At 51.0% G+C, this 22,296-nt stretch overlaps 1 protein-coding gene across 1 annotated transcript in view; it reads right to left on the bottom strand.

Moving 5' to 3' along the window:
* DNMBP (dynamin binding protein) overlaps window positions 1-22,296 on the bottom strand; it is a 26,414-nt gene extending 4,118 nt beyond the window's left edge. The window contains exons 1-11 of the mRNA XM_021536275.3: window positions 21,797-22,296; window positions 19,440-19,562; window positions 16,949-18,889; window positions 4,945-5,132; window positions 4,257-4,356; window positions 3,604-3,751; window positions 3,066-3,083; window positions 2,200-2,399; window positions 1,014-1,144; window positions 677-781; window positions 361-489 (exon numbers count right to left, since the gene is read on the bottom strand). Coding sequence (XP_021391950.2) covers window positions 361-489; window positions 677-781; window positions 1,014-1,144; window positions 2,200-2,399; window positions 3,066-3,083; window positions 3,604-3,751; window positions 4,257-4,356; window positions 4,945-5,132; window positions 16,949-18,889; window positions 19,440-19,562; window positions 21,797-21,941 — 3,228 coding nt within the window. The 5' untranslated portion in view covers window positions 21,942-22,296. The remainder of the gene's footprint in view (window positions 1-360; window positions 490-676; window positions 782-1,013; window positions 1,145-2,199; window positions 2,400-3,065; window positions 3,084-3,603; window positions 3,752-4,256; window positions 4,357-4,944; window positions 5,133-16,948; window positions 18,890-19,439; window positions 19,563-21,796) is intronic.

Genomic DNA, 22,296 nt, shown 5'->3' with positions numbered 1-22,296 from the left:
CAGCACCCAACCTCCCCAGGACAATACAGTGACTGTCTCCTGGTGGCAGCCAGTGGAACTCCAGAGGTCCCTTCTAACAGCAATTATCCTATAATCTTACATAATTGTGCCAGCATGGGTAGCTCTATGCAAAGTACCTGAGCCACTTGCATGAAGAGCTGTAGCATTTCAGGTAGGGCTGAAAAAATGAATATCTAACAGGCACAGTCATAAGCTGCCAAGCACCAAAGCTGTCAGGAGGGCAGAGCTAAACAGGAATGCTCACAGCTCTCCCAGGTTACCCTCCCTGCAGCCTCCCAGGGCCTGCCCATCTGCAGCAGACCCCCAGATGGGCCTCAAAGGGGCACAAGCCTCACTCACAAAGCTGGAGAAGAGCTGGTCGCTGATGAGACGATTCACTTTCTGGAACTGGTCCAAATCTCCACTTCCCTTCTCTGTGCACAGATCCCACATGCTCCCTGCTGCCAGTGCCTTCATACACGCTGACTCCTGCACCAGGGAGACAGAGCTGAGCCATTCTTGCTGCCCAGAAGGGGCTCCCAGGGCAGCCCAGACCACCCAGGCCCAACAGAGCTGGGGCAGGAGCTGTGGCCGGAGGCAGGTACACACCATGCAGACAGGAGGGGCAGTGCATGGTGAGCCCCACAGGCCTGGCATCATACCCAGACTGGCTCACCCGGACATGCTGCAGGTAGAGGGAAAGGTCCCGGATGAAGGACTTGATCAGACGCTCCTGCATCCGGAAGTTTTTCTCTGTCTCTTCAAAGGCTTCATCCTTTAGCTGTGAGAGAAAGTGTTTCAAGGGAGGCGATGCAGGACTCGGCACCTCCCAGACTACAAGATGTGGGGCCCTCCTGCCCACAGGCTGGACAGCAGAGATGGGTGGTTCAGACCCTAAGCTCACTCTGCCTCGCTGGCCTGGATCAGAGGTGGATTGGGGGAAGGGGCGTGGAAGGACAGCAGATACTTGTGGGGAAGCACTGCAGGGTGTAAGTGCACCCAATGCACAGTACCTGGGGTGCAAAGCCTGTGAGATGCTTGAGGTGGCTGCTCACACGGTTGGATTTCTTGATGATAGAGTGGAAGTTGAGCTTGGAGATCTTCTCCATGAGGCTATCCTCATCCCCTTTTCTGTACTTTAGCACTAAAGAGATTGATATAGAAATCAAAACCCTTGTAAGCACAAACACGCATGTCTTACACTGCCTCATCAACAATCACCTTGTTAATTCTCCTCTTCCCCAAGCCTCTGTAGTCCAAATAACTCCACATATAATTACAGAATGGCTTGGGTTGAAGTGACCTAAAAATCATCTAGTTCTAAGCCCTCTGCCATGGGCAGGGACATCTACTAGACCAAGCTGTTCAAAGCCCCATCCAGCCTGGTCTTGAACACTGCCTAGGGTGGGGCATCTGCAATTTCTGCAGGCAGCGTGATCCAGCGCCTTACCATTCTATCTGTAAAGACTTTTTCCTTATATCTAATCTAAATCCTTTCAGTTTAAAACAATTATCCAGCCCTATCACTGCATGCCCTTGTAAGATATTGTATGATAACCTCCCATCCAATCCAGCACTGTGTCACCTGTTAGGTTCTTGAGATGCCCTACAGTTTGTAGACAAACCATTCAAGCTCTTCCACAGGATTATGCACAGTGCCAGCATAAGATGCCATAGGAGATGATGTACAATAGTCCCCAGACATACAGAAAGTGTCTATATTGCTTCTTTAGCAAATACAAGCAATCATTACATGCAGCCTTTGTCACCTCAGCTTCAGTGGGGCTATGAGGAAAGACTAAAGCATAAGATTTGCACAAACTGGGGGCTTTCAAGGGAAAACAGGGAGGGTGGCCAACAGGCATCAAAGGGAGTAATTTTCTCCCTCTGTTCAGCCCCAGGGAGGCTACACTTGGGTACTGTGTCTAGTTTTGGTGCCCAAAGGCCAAGACTGGGAGAACCACACCTCGTAATCCATGAGGAGAGCCAGGTGGGCTGGACGTGAGGAAGCAGAGGGGGATCTGCTCACAACCAGCAGCTTCTTGAAGGTCAGTTACAAAGGTGATGGGGCCAAACTCCCCTGAGCAGTGAGAGCTCCTCCATGACCATGGTTGCCAGCTAAGGCCCAGTGGCCAACAGACACTGACCTCAGCACACCCACTCCTGTCTCTCTGTTCCCAGCACTGCCCAGCTCCTCACCCAGGTCCTTCCGACGCTTGTACTCATTGATGTTGACATTGATTTCTTTGACTGCGAGGACAGCAGCTGTGAGTGGTGCCTTATCAGGGTGAGCCTCAGGGGTAGCACTCAGCAGCTCCATCAGCAGCAGCGGGTACCGCATCACCCTCTGCACTGGCTTGATGAGGAAGGAGCCCAGGTTAATGTAGTTTGTGCAACCCCTGGAAAGTCAGGACAAAGGAGATGTATCAGGTGTCAGTCTGGCTCTGCTACACACATTCTGCCCCCTCAAACCAGTGCCAACCAGACCCAGAACTCCAGTGCCTCTACATCCACTGTACTCCCTACATCAAGCCACCCTTGTGTCCAAATTCATTGCACTTCTGAACTCCTGGTGCTCTCAGATCAACCCCAGGTTTCTGCTCCTCACTCACAGCAGGTGATACTTCCTAGTCAGGATCCTCTTCATTACCAGACCCACCATGAAATCCCACATAGGCACAGCCTCATACTTGCCAAAGGCACTTGTTTCAGATGCTGTTCCACCAACCAACTGCCCAGATCTATCCCCCAGTGCAGGACAAACTGACTGCAGGACCACAGTCATTGCAGGGCGTTCCTGGCTCCTGAGGCTGAGGGTTCCTAAATCCTGTTTCCTGCCCTAACTTCCCCATGCCTCATCACTTGTGCTGCCTACCTGACCTGTGCAGCCCACCCACTGCCTCTGCTGCAATTATGCCACAGACACCTCTCTCCTCCCCGTCGTGCCTCCACAAGGCACTGTTAGGGCACCCCAGCATGCAGCCAGCCTGTGGCAGAAGGTTAGCTACAAGGAAATGGCCAGACCAACACAGACAGACAAGCAGGGACTAAGAGGAAGTACTCACCATTCACTGTACAGGCTCCTGCCGGCCCACAGAGTGCCAAAAAGCAAAGAAAAGCAAGGGTTAATGGGGTGGCAGGTGTGCAATCCCACAGCCAGTGTCTATGGACTGCACAGTGAGGCTGCCAAGGCAGTGGGCAGCCCTGTCCTCCCAGAGCTGCCATCTGCACTGCTGGCTCCCAGGGCAGTTAACTCCACAAGCTGGAGCCCTGGCACCCACTGAGCCAGGCAAAGCAGCTCCTTCCTCAGCAGCCGTGGTGGCTCGGGATTTGGGGAACAGGAACCCTCAGTCCAGGACATGCCACCTTCTCTACACATTAGTGGCTTCTATGCAGATTTTAAGGGCGTCTACAGGTCTCCCAGCACCTGTGCATTGGGGCAGGGGCCATTTGAACCCAGAGCCCAGACAACTATGCAGTGCCACCATCAGACCCTCTCCAGTCACCACCTGAACTATCCAAACACTGCTGAAGAGAGCCAGGGATGTTGGTAGCTGATCCCCCTATCCCAGCCTGGTGGCTGCCACAGCCAAAGGCTCAAACCTGAGGCTATCCAGCAGGTCCAAAAGTAGTTTCTGCAACTTCTCATCCTTCTCATAGGTCTCCAGCAGTGCAATGGCCTCATCATGATTCTGGCAATACACTCTGTAGATGCTCTCCAGCTCTGCACGATGTGTCAGGAACACTGGTCCTGCAGATAGCAGCAAAGCAGGACTTCAGAGTCTCCTGGTCCCCAGCTGCCTCCAGAAACACTGGTGTGTCTCTTGATAAGACATCCAGTGTCCCTGTTCCACACACACAGGTCAAGAAAACAGTGCTACTACAGCATGCAGGACCCTTCCTCATCACCCAACACAGAGAGCTCAATCAATCCAGGTCTCCCAGGGGGAGTAGTGGAGACACTGGTCACAAGGGCCACAGAGCAAAGGTGCAGGCAGCCCAAGGCGTGAGTGGCTCAAGCTGGCAGCACTTTGGGGCAAAGGGCCAGGGACTGGCACGGACACAGTGTCTGAGCACAGTGACCCCTGGGGCAACACAGATCTCCTTGGTTTCACTTGGACTGATGAGTGGCGATGGGGACCAGCAGGGAGAAAGCCCAGTCGCAGTGATCCTCTCCCATCATTTAAACTGTTATGCTCTGGCACTAGCAATGCCCATCCCAGCCTTCTGAGAAAAGGTAACAGCAGAACTCATACCGATGGCATCTGAAACCTCCAAGGCGGACAGCAGCTGCTTGGAGAAGTTTATTACCATGTGGATGTTTCCAAAAAGGCCCTCAAAGTCTATGTTCTGCATCTAGTGAATGGGAAAAGAGATGTCCTGGATGGGGAACATGTCCCATTTAGACTCAACAGTCCCCCCATTGCCCTCCTGCAATCCATCAGTCCTTAGCTTCACAGCAGGTACCTGGTGTGACCTCCTCTCATCACACATTCCCTTGTCCCCCAGTGCACTGAAACTTTCACTCCTTATGTGTCCTTTTCTTTCCCAGCAATTCCACCCCTCCCTCTGCTCACCTGGTTTTCTCTTTTTCCTCCCACTAAATCTGCCCCTATGGCAAGACCTCATATCTTATTTCTCCTGTCAATGAATTTAACCTATAACCAAAGAGAAACTTTTCCTGCACCAAAAAAATCAATGTGTGATAGTTACTGGCAGGTCTCTCATTCCCAGCAAGGATGAGGGCTCACCGGAATCTCAAAGCACATGGGCTTATTGCAACAAGTGCAGGGAACTGTGGGAACCACCCTCCTCCCCTCGGAACAGCTTAAATTTTCTCCATGGGTTCCTGTATAGTCACCTCTGAGAGCTAAATGGACTCAGTATTCTCACCCCAATCCACCAGTGCTGCACCACCGTTCCCGCTCCTTTCCCAGCTCCTACCTGTGCCTGCTGCAGGGGCACCATGATCCTCTCCACACACATCTCCAGGTCTCTGACATAGTCCCGCTCTGTCTGGAGCAGCTCCTCAATAACCTTGGCCCTCTTCTCCAGCATCCTCTGCTCTGCGCTCTCAGCGGCGGCCGAGGACGGCTCCAGGGACGGTGTCTGGGAGGACAGGAGAGTCATCTCTGCGAGACAGATAATCGAGATCAGCGTGCTCCAGCAAGGATACAAGGACAGGAGACAAACAGCACAAGTAACCCATGAGACGGAGGGACAGCACTGCTGGGAATCCAGGGGCCTTTCCAGAGGGGCCATCCCAGGGCTGCAGGGAGACCCAAGCCCACCCTCGCAGCACCGGGGGCGCCGCAAAGCCCCGGCACCGCGCGGCGGCAACACACCCGCTCCAGGCGCTGTGCCCCGACTGCGGCCGGGGCCGCGCTCCTCGCCCGCCCCGCGGCTCCGGGAGCTGCAGAGCCGGGGGCAGCCCCGCTAGGCAATGGCGGCCGCCCCTCCCTCAGGCTGGAACGGGGTCTCCGTTCTCCGGGCCCGGGGCATTTCCATCTCAATGGCCGCGGAGGGCCCCGCAGCCCGCTGCCGCCGGCAAAGCCTGGAGCTGGAGCCCGGCCAGCGGGCCCGGGGCTGCGGCCGCCCTGCTCGGCCCCGTCCGGCCCCCCGCGGCCGCCTCTCCTCCTGGTTTTCGGTGCCACCTGCGGCCGGGCCGGCCCAGCCCCCTCCGCTTCCATTGACACACCTCATCCCGGATTCCCCGGCCCCACCGCCTGCTCTGCAAGGCTTCGCCCTCGACCGAAACCACGGCCGCACTGCCCTCCCCCACCCCTCCCTGGTCACCCTCCGAGGCCGGCAACACCCGGGTCTCCCCGATTTCAGGGCAGCACGGAGCCCCTTGCAGCGCCAGCCTGCCTCGGGTACCCCATTTCATGTCAGTGGCTGATTCCACAAATGCGCCGTCTGCTACGGAGCCCCGGCTGCCCTCCATCAGCAGAATTTTTTCTAGAGTTACAGACATGCCCCAGCTCTGATGTTTCTAGGAATGTTTTTGCAGGACAGGCACTTTCAGAGGTCCCTGACCTTTCCAGTGACAGCGTCAGACAACAGAGGCTCAGCCCTGCTTACTTCCCAGGGACACCCAGAAGGGCTCAGGACATACCCTGGTACCACAGGACCGACTGTGCACAGCCCTAAGAGACCCTCTTGCTCCCAGCCGCTTCTGCCCAGGTGCTGGGCAGGCTGCAAGCAGCCCCCAGCCGTGCTCGTGGGGTGATGGCAGTACTCAGCACTGCAGCACGAAACATGGTATGGGAAAATTGCTGCCTCAGCCTAAGCATCCTGTCCACTGCTCCCCCAGGCCGGGGTCTTCACACCGAAACAATTCGAGAAAGAAGACACCCAAGCTGAGAAACTGACTCAGAAACCATCTAGCCTTTTTGGCCCTTCCCATTGGAGAGAAGCCTCGGCAGAAACCAGGAGCATCAGCACCAAACAGCAAGTTCTTACAGCTACCTAGGCTGAGGATAAACCACTGTGTCTCTCTGCAGAAAGAGCAACTTCAAAATCATTCCCAGTGGCCAGCCGGGCAAATGGGAAACCCAGCTGAAACACAGATGCCCTCAATGTAGGAGGGAAGATATCCATCTCTCTAAGCTGGCATCTCTGCTGGCCTGCCTTGAAATCTAGCCTGGGGAGAGGCAAAGCAACCACCTCCATGGAGGAGGTTTCAGTGACACAACCAGCACTACATTTTGTAGGCAATCACTGGGAAGAAAAGGCGTGACTGATTCCTACTGGCAAGTATCCTTAAGCCTAACCCCATCAGACCCTGTCTTGGCTTTCCAGCAGGCCCCAGTGATGAATTTTATCAACTCAAATGCAGCAGGAATCCACAAGGAGGGCCTCAGAGTAGATGCTGGGCTTAACTGGTTTTGCTCTTTGCATTTGCACAGCATCTGCAAAGTTTCAGGAGCAGACTGGGCTCTGCTGTGCAAGGTCCTCCACAAACACCCACCGGGATATCCCTAGACACAGCACTTGGAGCCTGAACAGGATATGAGCAGAAAAACATACAGGAGGGACAATTAAACACCAAGATAATACGGTCAGCCAGTCTTTTTGGCTCAGAGAGTTAATGAAGTAACAACAAATGAGTTATTTTAAAGAAGGCATGGCATTTGTTTTGAAGGAGAGCAAGCTCAAGTGGGAAGGCAGCCTGGATGAAACAGGAAGGTGTTAATTTGCAATGCAAACAGGTGTGTGAAACCCAGAGGGGGTGGGTGGTGAGATGATACTACTGCATGGGGTGGGCTGGGAAGAATCTTGAGAATTAAGACAAGCCAAAATCCCAGCCAGAAATTACCCATGTAGCAGCATTTGGGAAGACAAATGGAAAAGATTACAATTGCTTTTGTCAAATAACAGAATTTTGTATTTAGCCCCAGGCAAAATGCCGCCACATTAAGCTTTGTACAGGACACCTCAAGAGTTTACTGCACCACGAAACAACCCTGCTGTGTTCCCAGCCTTAGCCATAGCTAAACTGCACTCACACCATGTGTTTGGCTCCAGCTCTCCAAAACAGAGCCGGGGATGCCCAGTGCTGCTGGCAAATGCAGCAGCTCCCCATGCTTCACCAAGCAAACCCCAGGCAAGTAAATCTAGGTCAGACCCTTACAGAAAGCACCCTGTGGCAAGGATTCAACCCACACTTGTGGGATTGCCAGCTCCGTGACACCCTTCTTTGGCAAGCCTCAAGTCCCTGCCTATGGAAGGGAAATTAAAACCTTCCCTGCACAGATTTTAAGCCCACAGTAGTCATCAGCTCAGCCTGGATGACTTGGCACAATGCTGGGCATCAGTTCTACCCCACTGCATCAGTATTTGCATGATTTTGAGAACTCATATAAATTAATTCTTCTCTGGCCTCCTTGCTTTTTCTCAACATTTCTAGACTCCTTCAGAAACAAGGCTACATTGTAGTCAAGTCTCACTACTCCAGCATCCTCCTTCAGCAATGAACTCAAAAGTTGTCCTACTTCTTTCCAAACACTTACAGCTCAAAATATTCAAATACAGAATTTATTTGTAATATTTAGGTCTTATATCTGACCAATATGTATTACTTAGTGTTTGTTTCTGATATATTTTAAAAACTCTCACTTTTTATATTTCATACTTTGTTAATTGTCATTAATTTATTTTTCTTGTTTGTCACACATTTTTGTATGTCTAATAAGAGCTTTCCCTAAATGAGGCTTATTAAGCAGTTAACCCACCAATTTCACAGCAGTGGATTTCTGTCACCTAGTAAACATTTTTTAAACACATCTCCATTTTACTCCACAGATTTTTTTATTTAGATGCTTACTTTCAATTTGATTCATCATGCTCATCAACTTTGGAGATGCTAAGACACATCACAGCTTGAATGAGCCATGTTGGCCTGCAGGAATATGATTTGTACTTTTAATGAAGCCAGCAAATTCCAATCCAGTGACAAATTCATGTTTACCCATGACACAGTTGCCAAATAGGCATTCAGAAATACATTTCCAAAAACAATGTTCTCAACCACAGTTTTCAGGGATTCAGATTCTGTTGTCCCATTTCTCTTTGGTTTGGTAGTCTGAGCCAGCCTCCCAGGAGCACCTGCTTTGAGCTTTGCTAGTACCTCTGCTGGACCCATGAGAGACCCAGCAGCAGCTCCTAACCCAGGCCTGGCGATGAGGTGTGAAGATACAGCACACTCCCACCTCTGCCCTTCCTGGGGAGGCTGTGCTTTGCTATGGCAATCACACGGCTCATCCTGCTCGTCTGAGAAATGCCACTGCCATCGACTTTCTTCCAATTAATGAAAACTTCGAATAGTCATTACCCAACCTCCTTGTGGGAGCGCACATGCAATTAGAGGTTTTCCCTGCCCCACTCCGAGCAGACTCGACCCACAGATCCCAGATCCAAGGGGATGCATGTCCACCGTGCCGCAGGGCTCTCCCAAAGGTGCGCATGGCCCCCCGCTGCTCCTCCGGGCTCACCTGGCAGCATCCCGCCGGCGCGGCGGGCGCTGACGCCACCTGCGGAGGGACAAGCCCGGGAACCTCCGGCGGAGCCGCTCCCGGGCCCGCAGCTCAGCACAGTCCAGCAGTGACTCAGGACAAAACAAACCAGCTGCAAATATTTGAAGTATGTGGAGGCCAGGAGGGGAGGAGCCACTGCCGACCGTGAGAGGGGGGGCGATGAAACTAGGGCAGGGAATAATTAATCTGAGCAAAAGGCTAAACTCGCTGCCAGGAGCAGGATCTGGCTGGGGTGCAAACTCTTACTCCAGACGTTGGTAATACACCAGTGAGCTGAACTGGGGCAGAATAGGGATGCTTCTCCAGGGCCATTGGAGCAGCTTGGTGTCCCAAACACATCTAAGGCAGAGACTGCTTGGTTGGGATATCTCTATGCCAGACAGGACCACAACCATGGTCCTAAACCTCCTCTGGTTGCTCAGCCAGCCCCGTGGATTCAGTGTGGGCAGAGGATGATTCCAACCCTTGACACAGAAAGAAGTGAAGTAATACGATGGTGTAAAACAGCTAAGCTGCTAAAATTGAGGCAGGGCATCAACAAAAGTGTGAGCAAAACCACTGATTAACAAAAGAATGAAAGCTGAAAGTTCTTTAAAAGGATGTTTTAAATATACAATCCAAAAAACATGAACAGTACTGATGAAAAGTCTGTCCTGCATCTCTTTTTCAATAAAGAAAGCAAATATAAATACATAAATGAACACAGTAAGCCAGATAATAGATATACCACAGAAAAATTAGAAAAGAAAGACATCAAGAAAAATCCATGGATGGTAGAATTAAGTTTTCATATTTTAAATGAGGAAATAAAATGCTACTTTATAGTGGACCTTTATTTCCATCTAGGACAAAGGAAATCCTACAGTGACACAATCCCACAAGTAGGCAGAGAGATTATGATTTTTGGCAAACCTGGCAAAAAGGTAGAATTATATAATAAATTTTCTGCTTATTTCTTTATAATAAGCAAAAATAGGGAAAAAAAAAAAAACCAAACAAAAAAACCACCTTGAAAATCCACTGCCAGTGGAGTGGAGACTATCCAGAAAAGAAGGCATTTCTAAACAGGTTCTTCAGAGACTGGATTTAGTTAATCCCACATAATAAAGTAAATGGAAAATCACTGCTGTCATGTAGAGAAGTGAGTTTCAATTCAACAGGATCACAAAAAAAGATGAGGCATATGAGTCACTGAGTGATCCAGGGTACCCTGAATAAAATGGAATTATTCAAACCAAGCAGGTTTAATGCAGACAAATGCATTAATGTATTAATGGGAACAAGAAATGCAGCCACATGCAGCATTGTATTCTGGGCAATAATTTTTTTGCTTGATCAGACAAAATTCAACAGGGCTTCCCTGAATGTAGCAGAGGACCACTGGGGTTTTGGACAAGGGCACAAGAGCATAGCAAGGTAAACTAGTGCTGACACCCACCCAGAATGCCTCACCCAGCTCTGAAGTCCACTGTTTTTTAAAAGAGTCTGAACTGAAAAATGAGTGAGCATCAGGAAGAATAAACACTTAAAGGTGGGTATTTTAGGACTCCATTCACTACAAAGAATTGAAGACTGAAAAAATACTTAATTACAGTACCTGCCTGAGAAGAATGGCCATCAAATAAAAAGCTCTACTTGAGGAGAAAAAGGTTGGGGTTCAGAGCTGAAATGCAACACATTAACATGCAAAACCTTTAAGAATGATGGTGACTAAGCAGCAAAACTATGACAGGTGGGTTCTCCTGTTGATGTGTCAGGCAGTCACATTTGATTCTTTTCCCAGAAGAGGTGCTCTAACCAAGCAGCTGTCACCCAGTTACACCCTACAGAAATCTGTACGAAGTGTGATAACCCTGCAAACAGAAAAGATCTCTACTGGCTTGGAAGTATTCAAGGCAGGCCAGATGGGGCCCTTGGCAACCTGATCTAGGAACTAGATGCCCCTCTATTTCTCTTCCAACCCAAACCATTCTACAATTCTATGATCTTTACTGGGGCTTTATAGTCTCAATTCTGTTACTCAGTGGATGGAGGAGGAACCTGTTAGAGAAGTAAACAGCATTGGAAAATGTGCCTGGAGCACACGCTGAGGGAGAACCAGAGCTGACTTTTCCCTGCCAGCCGCACAGGAGGTGTCTGCTGCCAAGCACAATGGGAGCTCTTTTGGGGAGGTGCTGGTGGGATCCTACACTGAGGCAGCTACAGCAGCAAAGCAGTACATGCCAAGGAGGGCTGTTGCTGATCCAACACTGTGCCCCAGCAGGACAAGAGGAGGAAAGTTACAGACAATTGCAGCCAGAAAAATGCCATGGGATGGACAGACAGTGTTTGAAATACCTGGAGCTTTCATCTCTCCTGTTCTGTTGAGACACTGGTGCAGATGATGAGGGCATCCTGCCCTGCACCTCTCACAGCCATTCCCATGGCCCCGAGCCTGACACAGTGGAGAAGAATCCTATAATCCTTATAGCATAGGCTTTCACTTGGCATCACAGTCTGTCCCTTCAACTCTTGCAGAAGCTGGAGAAGCCAACACTGCTCCACCCTCCTAAGGCTTTGTGGACCATTTCCCATCCCACTCTGTTCCTTGCCTCCTCCTGGCTCCCCTGCTGCCCTTTGGACATCTTGGCACCGCAAAGCCTCTCCCTTTCTTCAGCCTGGGGACACAGCTGAGCAAAGTCCCACCCTTACAGGGTGGCCTGAGAGTGCAGAAATGCAGCCATTGGAGCCTGCTTCATCAAGTATCTCCAGAGGACAGATTTCTTGCTAAGGCAAAGGTAGGCACTGCCTCCAGCTTTGCCATCACTTTGACTGTTGCAGTTTTCCCCTCCATTTCAATCCCACTTCACGGAGAATTCACACACACAGCTACATGAAACACATGCTGGCAGAAAGGGCACAGGAACAAACAAGTTTTCAGACACATGGAGGCCTGTCCATCAAGAAGGGCTCCTTCTGTCCCTCTGCCCAGACCCCAGCACCCTGCTGCCACTTCCCCTCAACCCCCACCAATATTCTTGCAACCAGAAGCCAAGCTGCACAAATCTGCAGCTGACTCTGATGCAGCCACAGCATCAATGGAATGATTTCACCCACGCCTTCCGCTTTGGTAATTCTGCAGCTCCAGGGTGCTATTTGATGGGACTGGTGACCTGCGGATGGCTTGGGGACCCAGGACACAGGGCATGCAACTGTTGTAGCACAGGTAAGGGACCACTGCAGTACTGAGAGGTGACAGTGCAAGAGATTTCCATTGGTGACAGGCTCCCAACACGCAGATGCCTGGTTATCCTGCCCAGGTGAATTATGGAACTCTGAATACTTGCTCTCTGCATATATCTGAGAACTTCCACAGCTTCCTCTATCTCCTGCTTTGTGCTGCCTGTGAACAGCTGCCATACTCATGCTCAGGGTCAGGAATTGGTTCCTACATACAGAATCTATTAATGATGGGTTATAAAGAGGCAGTGGGAATAACCCCAGCATCTCACCCTCTCCCTCATGAGGAACCTCCTCAGAGCCCTGAGAGAGCAGACAAACCAGGGCCTTAAGTTTTAGGGTGTACCTAAAACATGCAGGAGCAACAGGGTCTGTGCCACCACCTGTGCTTCCCTCCCACCTGGGCCTCTGCAAAATCCCCTTGCAGAGGCTGCACGAAGGAGTGACGACCATGATGCTATTTCACTCAGTCCCAGGGAGCAGCCTTCCTGTGAGAGGCTGTCTGTGCTGGCCACCCACGTGTACCAGCGCTGCCCTGGTGCTAGGGCAGGGTGAAGGCACACCCAAGGGAATTGCCCACAATTTCCCTGTGTACCTGGGTTTTTCTTCCTGGTCTGCACAAACTCTGAGTGCCGCAGGGCACTGGGAGCCGTCCGTCTGTAGAAGCTGTTTCTCTGCAGCACAGAGCCCACTCTGTTTGCTTCCTCGGCCTCCTGCTCCCAGACCTGGCTCCAGTCTGGCCGGCCTGTGCGTACCCTCGAGTGCTCTGCTCCACTGCTGCTCTTGGCTGCCATCCCAGCCCCTGGGGCTTCTCCTTCCAGCTCCCCACAGCCGTCGGAGTCAACGACACACGTCTCCAACCGTGTGCAGCCTGCAGCTGACCCCAGGTTCACACCACCATCTCCCAAGGACCTGACCGCAAATGCAGGAACTTCACAACCTCTGTCTGGACTGGTGTGGTACATGACATGGCCTTCGGCCCTCCTCTGCTGTTCAATGTCTTCTTCATCTACTTGGTCCCTGGTACCTGCACGTGGCCTTTCCTGCTCTCTATATGCTCTAGGGTTTCCATCATCTCTATACCATTTTTCCCCTTCCCTATATATTTGATTACCTCCATCCTCTCTATACTGCCTTCGCCTCTCCCTATACTCCCCAGAGTCCCTCTCCTGCCTGTGCCACTGTTCCTTTTTCCTATAATGTCTTCCATGCTCACTGTAGGCCCTAGGATCTCTGTCATCCTGATACCACCTTCCCCCCTCCCTACAGTCTGCAAAGCCTCTATCATCTCCATATTGCCTTCCCCTCTCCCTATACGGCCCAGGTACTCCGTCCTCTCTGTTCCACCCTCCTCTTATCTCAGAACTGCAGTTTCTGTATTGAACACCCTCCCTCTCATACACCCTGTAGTTTCTGTCCTCTGTGTCCTGTCTTTTGCCTTCCCAAACATTGTCTGCTCTCCCGCAATCCATGTACTGCATCTGTCCCTTCCAGAAACCTCCATTCCTGCTCTGTTGGTCCACGGAGATGTCCTCCTGTCTCCTGGAACTGTCCCAGCCACTGTCTGCTCCTGGGCTGCCCGGGTACGGCCTCCTTGTCACCCTGGGTCTGTCGCTGCAGCCAGCCACGTCCCGTCTCTGCAGAGCACAACAGTCCTCATATTCCCAGCTGAGGAGCCGTGGTTCCCGTCTCGGATCCTCCATGCAGCGCTTCCTCTAAGGACAGGTGCACATAGTCCTGTGGGGTGTGGCACAGGGGCCGACTCCCCTCACCCTCTGCTCCCTGAGCCCAACCCCAGGCACGGCGCTCCTGCGCTCGGCTCCAGCACTCCCGTCCCGAGTGAAACGCAGGTGCTGCTTCCTGAAACCAGCCAGCAAAGGCACAGGCCCAATCGCTGGCAGCCCCGGCCTCCTCCACCTGCTGCCCAAAGTAATCAGTAACCAGCCCGGAGTGAGGAGGGGAGCCAGGCTGGGCTGGCCTGCACCGCCCGAACCGGCTCTGCCGCTTTGCCAAAACCTCTCCCCAGGCAGGCTGAGGCAGGGAGGAGGAGGCCACTGGAGCATGCAGAGGCCCTGCCCTGAGACCAATGTCCTCAGGGGAGGGAAAGAGAGCATGTGTGAGACCACAGGAAACCACAGAGCAGAGGTGAGATACCAGATCTTCTATTAGATCTTCTTCTTTCCACCCCTGATGCATGGAGGACACAACGTGGTCTAGAAGAGGCTGGGCTCTGCTGCACACTTCACTGGGGCAAACTGAGGCCTTCAGGCTGCCCCTGGCTCAACCCTGATGCTGAACCCATCCTCTTCCCAGCCCTCACCCGCAGTCACATGAAGGTCAGGAGAGGGAGAGGAGCTGCTCTCTGCAAGACAGACAGGTGCCTCCACAGTGCCATGCAGTCACAGCTGCATGGTTCCCTGCCCCAGGGGGAACAGCTGGTCCACCCGCTGACAGGAACGGGCTTGAAGGGATTACTTGGGTTATGGAGTCTGGTGCCAACACACAAAATAAGTTTCCAGAAGGCTATAGAAATACGCACTCCAGTAATGTTTTTTACTGCAGGGCACAACATATTCCCAATTTTCCATGCCAAACACAGAGCTCCTATAAGAAACCAAGAGACAACCACAGCACGCCCTTGACCAAGAGCACAAGAGTCTGTTGATGTCATCCATGTCTCAGGTTCTTGCAACACTTGTTAGGAACGCAGAGACCATGCTCTCAGCTGGTAGAAGACAAAAATAAACCAATGGACTCTCCTACTCCAACTGCAGGAGGGCAAGCGTTAAACCTGCTGCAGTCTGGTCATCAGTGAAACCCCAGGGTGCTCATAAGACACACCAAAAAAGCAACCTGATGATTTTAAACATTTACTGTAGAAAACCACATATTTTCTACTCTTCTACTCTGGCTTCCCAAAAGATACACTGAAGGGCTGGATTTCCCACTGTGAGCTATTCCCCCTATAAGACTATGCATGCCCTAATTTCATTGCTGGTCAAAGCTTAGTGACAGCTTTTCTGCCTCCAGTGTCTCCACATTCCTAACAGTGGTAAGGCAGAGGTCATGCCTCAGGCATGGCACAAATACTGTCTTCCTGAGCCGATGCAACACCAAATTACTGTTCTGCCTGCTGCACTAGAGCTGGCCTAGCAAGACATGCTCTCTGGCCACACTCAGATGTGTCAGAAGGGACATGGCAGAGCTTGGGTAGGACACATCTTTATCAAAGGGTTAAAGAGGTCTCTTGAATGTGAGAAAAATCCCCTAGGACAACTGAAAGGATAGTAACTCGAGGATTCCTCAGCATAGTGCATTAGTTCTTGTCTAAAACTTCTAACTCCAGGAACCAACAGGTTCCACAGGATCAGTCCTCTGCCAGGAAGCACTGGGGCAGTAGGAGACATTTTCCCACAAGACTCATCCCATCAGAAAATTTCCCTTGAGATTCAGCCTAGACTTTCCTCTTCCTATCTTCAAGTTATTTCATCTAGCTTCAAATCCTCTAGGCCTCCTTCCAAGCATCCCTTTTGCACACCACTGTGGTGAAAGCTGTTTGTCACCCTGTTTTCCTGGTGCACCCATATCAGCCTTCATTCCCATGTGCTCTGCCTCTGACATGATGGTGCAGCAAGGTGCCTGGGCTCCCCAGTGCTGATTAAGCAGTGGGAGGATGGAGGCAATGAAGTCAGAGTGAGTAACTCCCAGGCAGGAGTTGGCATTTCACTCCATCTCCCGCATGCAGTGCCCACATTTCCTGCACGTCGTGGGTTTCAGTACCAGCACGGCAGTGTCAGAGCTCCTTGGAGAAGCCTGGGAAGGAACTGTGGGAGAGGATGTATGTGATTCCATCTTTCCATTTGTCTACTGTAACATCAAGAGCACTGATCTTTACATGGCATCTTCATGTTTCAGAGACCAAATGTGCTGATATAATAATGGGAAATTCCTCTTTCCTGAGTAATTTTTTTCCGGGGTGCAAGAACAAAAGTCACATTTTCAGCTATAGATATGCTACAATTGTAAGCTCTTTGCTGCTGTTACCAACAGAATAGTCCTGTTTTCTTGTTATGGACTTCATGAATGGCAGGAGCACAGACTTTACTTTTTGCCCAGTAATCCATCCCACTCCCAGGTCAGGTTCAGTCCCTTTTGGTGTACCCTTCTCATATGAACAACAAATCCTCACAGGTCTGTATCAGCAACAGAGCAGAAACCACAGGAAACCCAGTGCCCTGACAGGTTGAGAGCAGTCACAGCACAAACTCAGCAGTCAACTCAAATCTCAACTGCAGGACCACCAGCAAAGCCACCCTGAAGTTGCTGCTCACTCCCCTAGAGATAAGAGAGGATGAGGCAGGGAGGCTGGAACTGCAGCAGCAGTGTTTTTCCTTTCCATCATGGAAATACTGGGAGTAGATGAGATGAAAGCTCTGGATGTATGGTGGGGCTGGAAGAGATGGGAGAGTTGGAAAGAAAAGGGGGTGGGGAAGACCAGGGCAAAGAGATATCCAGAGAAAGACACTGTGATTCTCCAAGGCAAAATCATGATGATATATACTGCAACAGTACTTACAAAATGATCAAAATCAATAATTAAAGGGTATAAAAGACTGCCTTCAACAGTGTCTGTAGAACAGCAGAGACACCTGTGCTCCTGAAGCATTCCCCATCCCACGCTGTTATAGACTCACCTCTCAACTCCTGCAGCTCCATGCTGAGGCTCTCAATGTTGGAGTCACAGAAATCAAGGTTTTCCATGGTCTCTGCTCTCACCAGCTCATCCTGCTGCTCCTCCAGCATCAGGCTTAGTTCGGCACGGGTCTTGCTGTACGCCTCCAGATCTCTCTCCACCTCTCCAATTCTAGTCAGCAGGATGGAGCTGGAGGAGGCTGATCCTGCCTGTGTCAAGTCCTCACATCCCTCCTCCACCTGCTGCTCTGGGGTGCTGGACTGAAGCTGCGCAGGGCTGACATTTTTCCGCTGGTTGCTGGATGGAGGCCGGGGCGCAGGCCGGGAGGGTTTGACGGAGAAGGACAGGGACCTGCCCTTGGGCACCGGGCTGCCCTGCCCATGCACAGCGGCTGTCGTGAGGCTGCTGGGCCGAGGAGGGGGTGGCCTCAGGGCCCTTCTCCTCTCTGCCTGCCTGGAGTGGGACACAGATTCAGGAGACCCGCGGACAATGTCCTTCTCAGAGCTGTAGTCCAAGATGGAGAAGTGACGGGAGACCTTGTCCTGCTCCGCACCAGTACTTGACAGACTCTTCTCAAACTGGGCCAGCTGCTCTGTCAGTTTGGAGTCCAGGTCCATGCAGCTGTCCCCCTGCACTGCAAGACTGAAGCATTCCCCCCAGCTCCCAGCCCGTGTGTCCAGGCTCACCTGGGCAGTTCCTAAGCTGGAACAGGGCTTGGACTTCTCCAGTTTACTGTCCATCCAATTGTCTAGGTCCTGGGTCCTGCTCTGGCTCTCCTGGGGCTCAGATACTGCGCAGCTATTAGCAGATGAAATCACTTGGTTCCTGCAAGGATTCTGGGGGAAGTGGGGAGCCTGCAAGGGCACAGTGGGGCTGTCTCCATCATGCTTAGGGAGGGAGTGAGTTTCTGAGTTTCCTGGGGCGGCTGAAATAGTCCCCCCAGGCTCCGGCTCACCTGCTTGACCAGGCCTGCTGCCCTGTGGGGGAGGCAGCTGAGCAGAGGGGAGAATGCCATTGACTGACTTTGTGTGGGGAGAGGGGACCGAGCCCACCATGCCTTCGGGATGTGGCTCTTGGTGTCCTGTGCTGGGAAAGGCCTGGTGCTGTCTCAAGTCAGTGCCAAGAGGACTCTCTGACCTCCCTGCCTTGTGAGACAAAATGGTGGCAGGCTCAGGATATGTGGCCAAGCCATCCTCCTTTTCCCTGCTATCCTTCTCTGGCAAAGGAGGAGTTTCAGAGCAAGTGCTTTCCGGATCTTGATGGATGCTCAATCCACAACTGCCTCCACCTTGCAGATCCCCAGCACTCATCTTTTCCATGCAAGCCTCAGAGGCTTCCAGTCTCACAAATCTGTGTGGAAAGATGCCACGTTTTCCTCTCAGCTCCCCCTCCAGCCAGCCATCCTCCAGAATGCCTACAATCCGAATCCTGTCACCCACATCAAAATCCAGTTCCTTGGACTCCAGGGCTTGGAACTGGTAGAGGGCAACACCATAAGTACTCCCTGGCTCATTGTCTTCTTTGTGGGGTATCTCTACTGTCCCATTGGTGTCACAAATCCCTGTGGGCTCTGGATGCACTGAGGCTCCTGGTGCTCGCAGAGGAGTAAGCAGTTCCACAAAACCCTCTGGGAAGATGCCCCTGCAGCCTCTGAGCTCACCCTCAAACCAGCCAGGCTCTGGGACACCAACAATGTTGATCACATCCCCTTCCCTGAAGTCCAGTTCCTCCTCCAGCTGAGCAGACAGGTCCATCAGGGCCTGGGCTTGGCCCAAGGAGTAGGCAGGCATCTCCAGGAGAGGGCTCTGGGACAGCTGACGTCTCCGAACTGAAAGGCACAGCTCCCTCACACATGATGAGGGGAAAAAGCCCTTGGAACCCCAGCTGCTTCGGCCCTGGAGCCAGCTGGAGGCCAGGGACCCCCCCAGGATCACCAAGTCTCCTGCAGAGAATAAGACACAACAGTTCAAAACTGCTCCCATTATTGCTTCCCACCTCCTATTCCTGCCTCCCTGTGCTCCCTCCTGGCTGTGGATGAGGACTGGCACTCTGTTATAGTACAGTGCGTGCTGGGGATGCACACAAGCACAGGATGGGATTAAGGCAGGAAGTATCAGCAGCCTCTTGCACATCTAAGACACACAGTTTGGCTGCAAAGCCGTGCAGACGCATCAAAGCTTTCATTCTCCCCCAAAAGCAAGTCTAAGATTTGGAGATTAGAGGTCAGTTAAAAGGCAATTGTAAATTTGCTATGATCAGGTGATGTAAATTTTTAAAGTTTCACGAGTAATGACAGATCATGAGAAACTTGTATCAAAGTGGCAGAAGCCTAGAGGACCATGGTGGATTTGACATGACCCATGTCATGAGGAATTAGGAGATTCACCTCTTTCTTCTGACACTTTAAGCAGGATGTTGTGACTAGGTTCATCCATCTGGAAGGACAGGTGAGGCTTTTGAGGTGCAAAGCAAAGGAAGGGAATGGAGATTACCTCTCTGCAATGATAAGCTCCCTGGCTCTTGAGATGTGAAGTCATTGGTACAAACAAACAGTTTTTCTCCCTGCTTCAAAGGGGGAATATCCACAGGTTCAACAAAGCTGCTAGGAAACTGCCCTAAAAGGAGAATGAGTTGTCAGCAACGAGTCTTTTCTGTGATCTATCACCATCTCCACCCTCCTTCCAGATTTTGGGATCTATTCACCTCTTGCTAAAGGAAAATACCCAGTTACCCTGGGTACCTCAATAATCTGGTGGAAGAAGAACAAGTTTGGGATCTAGAAATTCTTGGGGTTTTAAGTACTTAAGAGCTAAAAGAGTTAAAAGAACTTAAGAGAACAAAAAGTTTGAGCCCTTGGCTCACTCCAAGTAACAACAGGTTGTGTGCATTACTGGGACTGTAATCTGGGACTCCATCAGCATGGAGCTTCCAGGAACAGACATACTGGGTTTTCCTTCCCCTTAGTGCTTCTTTCCCAACTCAGACCCATGGTGAGGACTAAGGGATCCAGTAATGCTGGATCATGGGAGCAGTGTCTTCTGACTGGGCATATTCACTTGGTGCTCCTTCCTCCATAGGGCTTGACCCCTGTGCAGTCTCAGCACAGAATTCAGACACCACATTTGGGATGGTCACACCTGTGAGACTCAGGCTCTGTCACAGCTTCAGCACTGCTGGGACTCCAAGGACCTTCCTCACTGTCATTCTGTGTATCTGTTTCACCATGGCACATTTGTTGGCCATCAGATACTAATTTCAGTCCTGAGAGCCATGTCCTGAGAGACATGGCAGAGCCCACTGCAAAGGCCACTAAAAGTGTCTTTCTTATATAATTTGAGTCAAGGGGATATGATGAAGTATGGGCTAGTACCACACCCAGCAGTGCCTCTGGGTGACCAAATATTTTCTAATAAAAGTGGAAACACCATATCCTAGGCATCCAGAGCTTTACACAGTGTTTAGGCAACTCGACACTTGCTATTCTCTTGCTGCTTCCTTCACAGTTTTAACCAACTCTCATTTTCCTTATCTTAGTTTGCTGCTTTGTACATGGAAACAACATAATGCTGTAAGAAAGAAATTACTGTACATGGAGTTACAGTAATTATTCCACGGAGTAATAAGTGCAACTAGGCTGCAACACCTCCACAGCTTCTATGCTAAAGTGCTTTTTCAATTCCCTATAATTTAGATAGCTGGGCAAAAAACTACAACAGCTGTTCTAAGGGAAAGCAGGAATGCAATTGGGTTTTGAGTTAAAGGTCACTAAAAACATTCAGTTTGACTTCAGCATGTTTCTGAACATGACCTATGACACACATCTGTTTGTTCTTTCTTAATATCTTCATCTTCTATATAACAACCTCACCAGTTATGCTGGGAGACAAAACTCTGTTGAAAACTGCACACATAATCCTTGCCCAATGACTTCAGCAGCAGCAACAGGATCAGGCACAGGCTCATTCAATGCCACTTATCAGTCACAGGGAGCACAGGAGGGAAGTGCTCCCGTGCACCTTTGTTTCAGACAGTAGACAGCTTGTGGCTGTTAGGAGAGACCAGACTGCTGCTACAATAGCAGTCTCATCTCTACAGCCAGGGATGAAATCAGTCCCACCCTCATGCTGAAGACAGAGGCAGGCTTCTGCTTTGAAGTGGCCTGGCTTTCATCTCCCCAAGAGCTCACACATCTTCTTAACATCAGGGTTAAGATGAGAAAGAGCTGCCTAAACAGAGACTATGAGACTCTTAGTGTTTCACTAAGAGCATTCTGTTGCTTCAGAGGATTCCCACACCCTCCTAAAAGTTTAAGAGACTTGCACACCATTCCAGGCACCTAGATATTGATGATAATTTGTGCACAAAGATGCTTTAAAGCAGAAAGGAGGAAGTGGGGCTGAGTCAGAGGGCTTGGGGGGGGGGACACATGATCACTGTTGTTCCATCTCCACTGACAAGGTCACTTGGACTAGTTTCCAGAGTGGATGCATTTCCACTCAGTGCATCTGTTTCCTTTCTCCCCTTCCACTGCCACAGCAGGTCAGTACATAAACTAGCCAGGAAATGGGCAGTCTCTCCACAGAGGCTGGAACAACCAGAAACTCCTATCTCCTTAAGAATTGACTCTCCACTAACCTCTCTCAAAAAACAACACAAAAGCTTGTCTGGATAGTTGACACAAAGCTGGCAGAAGACCAGTGGCAACTTGCACTCTTAGTCCCAACCAAAGTCCCATGAAAGATTTAGTAAATCAAATCAGGTCCTTCCCCACCAAGGGAAGATGTGCTCATGGAGTGCAAACTTAGCTGGCACTTGTATGGAGCCAGGTGCAGGCATTTCCAGCTCTTACCTGTGACACCTTCCTTCTTGCCAAGGAGCCAAAACTCGTCCACCACAGCCAGCACCTCGATGACATCTCCCACGAAGAGGGGAAGCTCTTCAGAGACGCTGGGGCAGAAATCAAAGACTGCCCGTACCACGGAGCCAGCCTCCATTGTGCAGGGTCTGAAGACAAATCAGTGCCTAAGGCTGAGACAGTAAGAAATTTGTCAGCTCTCAGAAACACCTGAAATTATCACACATAAGCCCAAGAAGTAAAACCCTTCCTGAGCAAGGAGGCAGATGTGGGGAGATCCTGTCCTGAGCTCCCTGCCAACCCCTTCCCACATGCTGCAGGAGCCAAGGGGCTGCAGCAATGCAGCCTCCATGGTCTAACCTGCCTTGTCCCACTCCTCTGGCTAGCTCTGTAGGATCATGTGTTTGTGCTGCAAGAGGGGGGACAAGCAGCAAAAAATTTGGAAGTGAATTCCCATCAGGAAGGAAGCAAGAGGAGGGGAGGAAGCTCAGCAT

The sequence above is a fragment of the Lonchura striata genome, chromosome 7, assembly GCF_046129695.1.
Source record: "Lonchura striata isolate bLonStr1 chromosome 7, bLonStr1.mat, whole genome shotgun sequence".
Lineage (NCBI taxonomy): Eukaryota > Metazoa > Chordata > Aves > Passeriformes > Estrildidae > Lonchura > Lonchura striata.
This window is presented reverse-complemented; position numbering and strand designations above follow the sequence as displayed.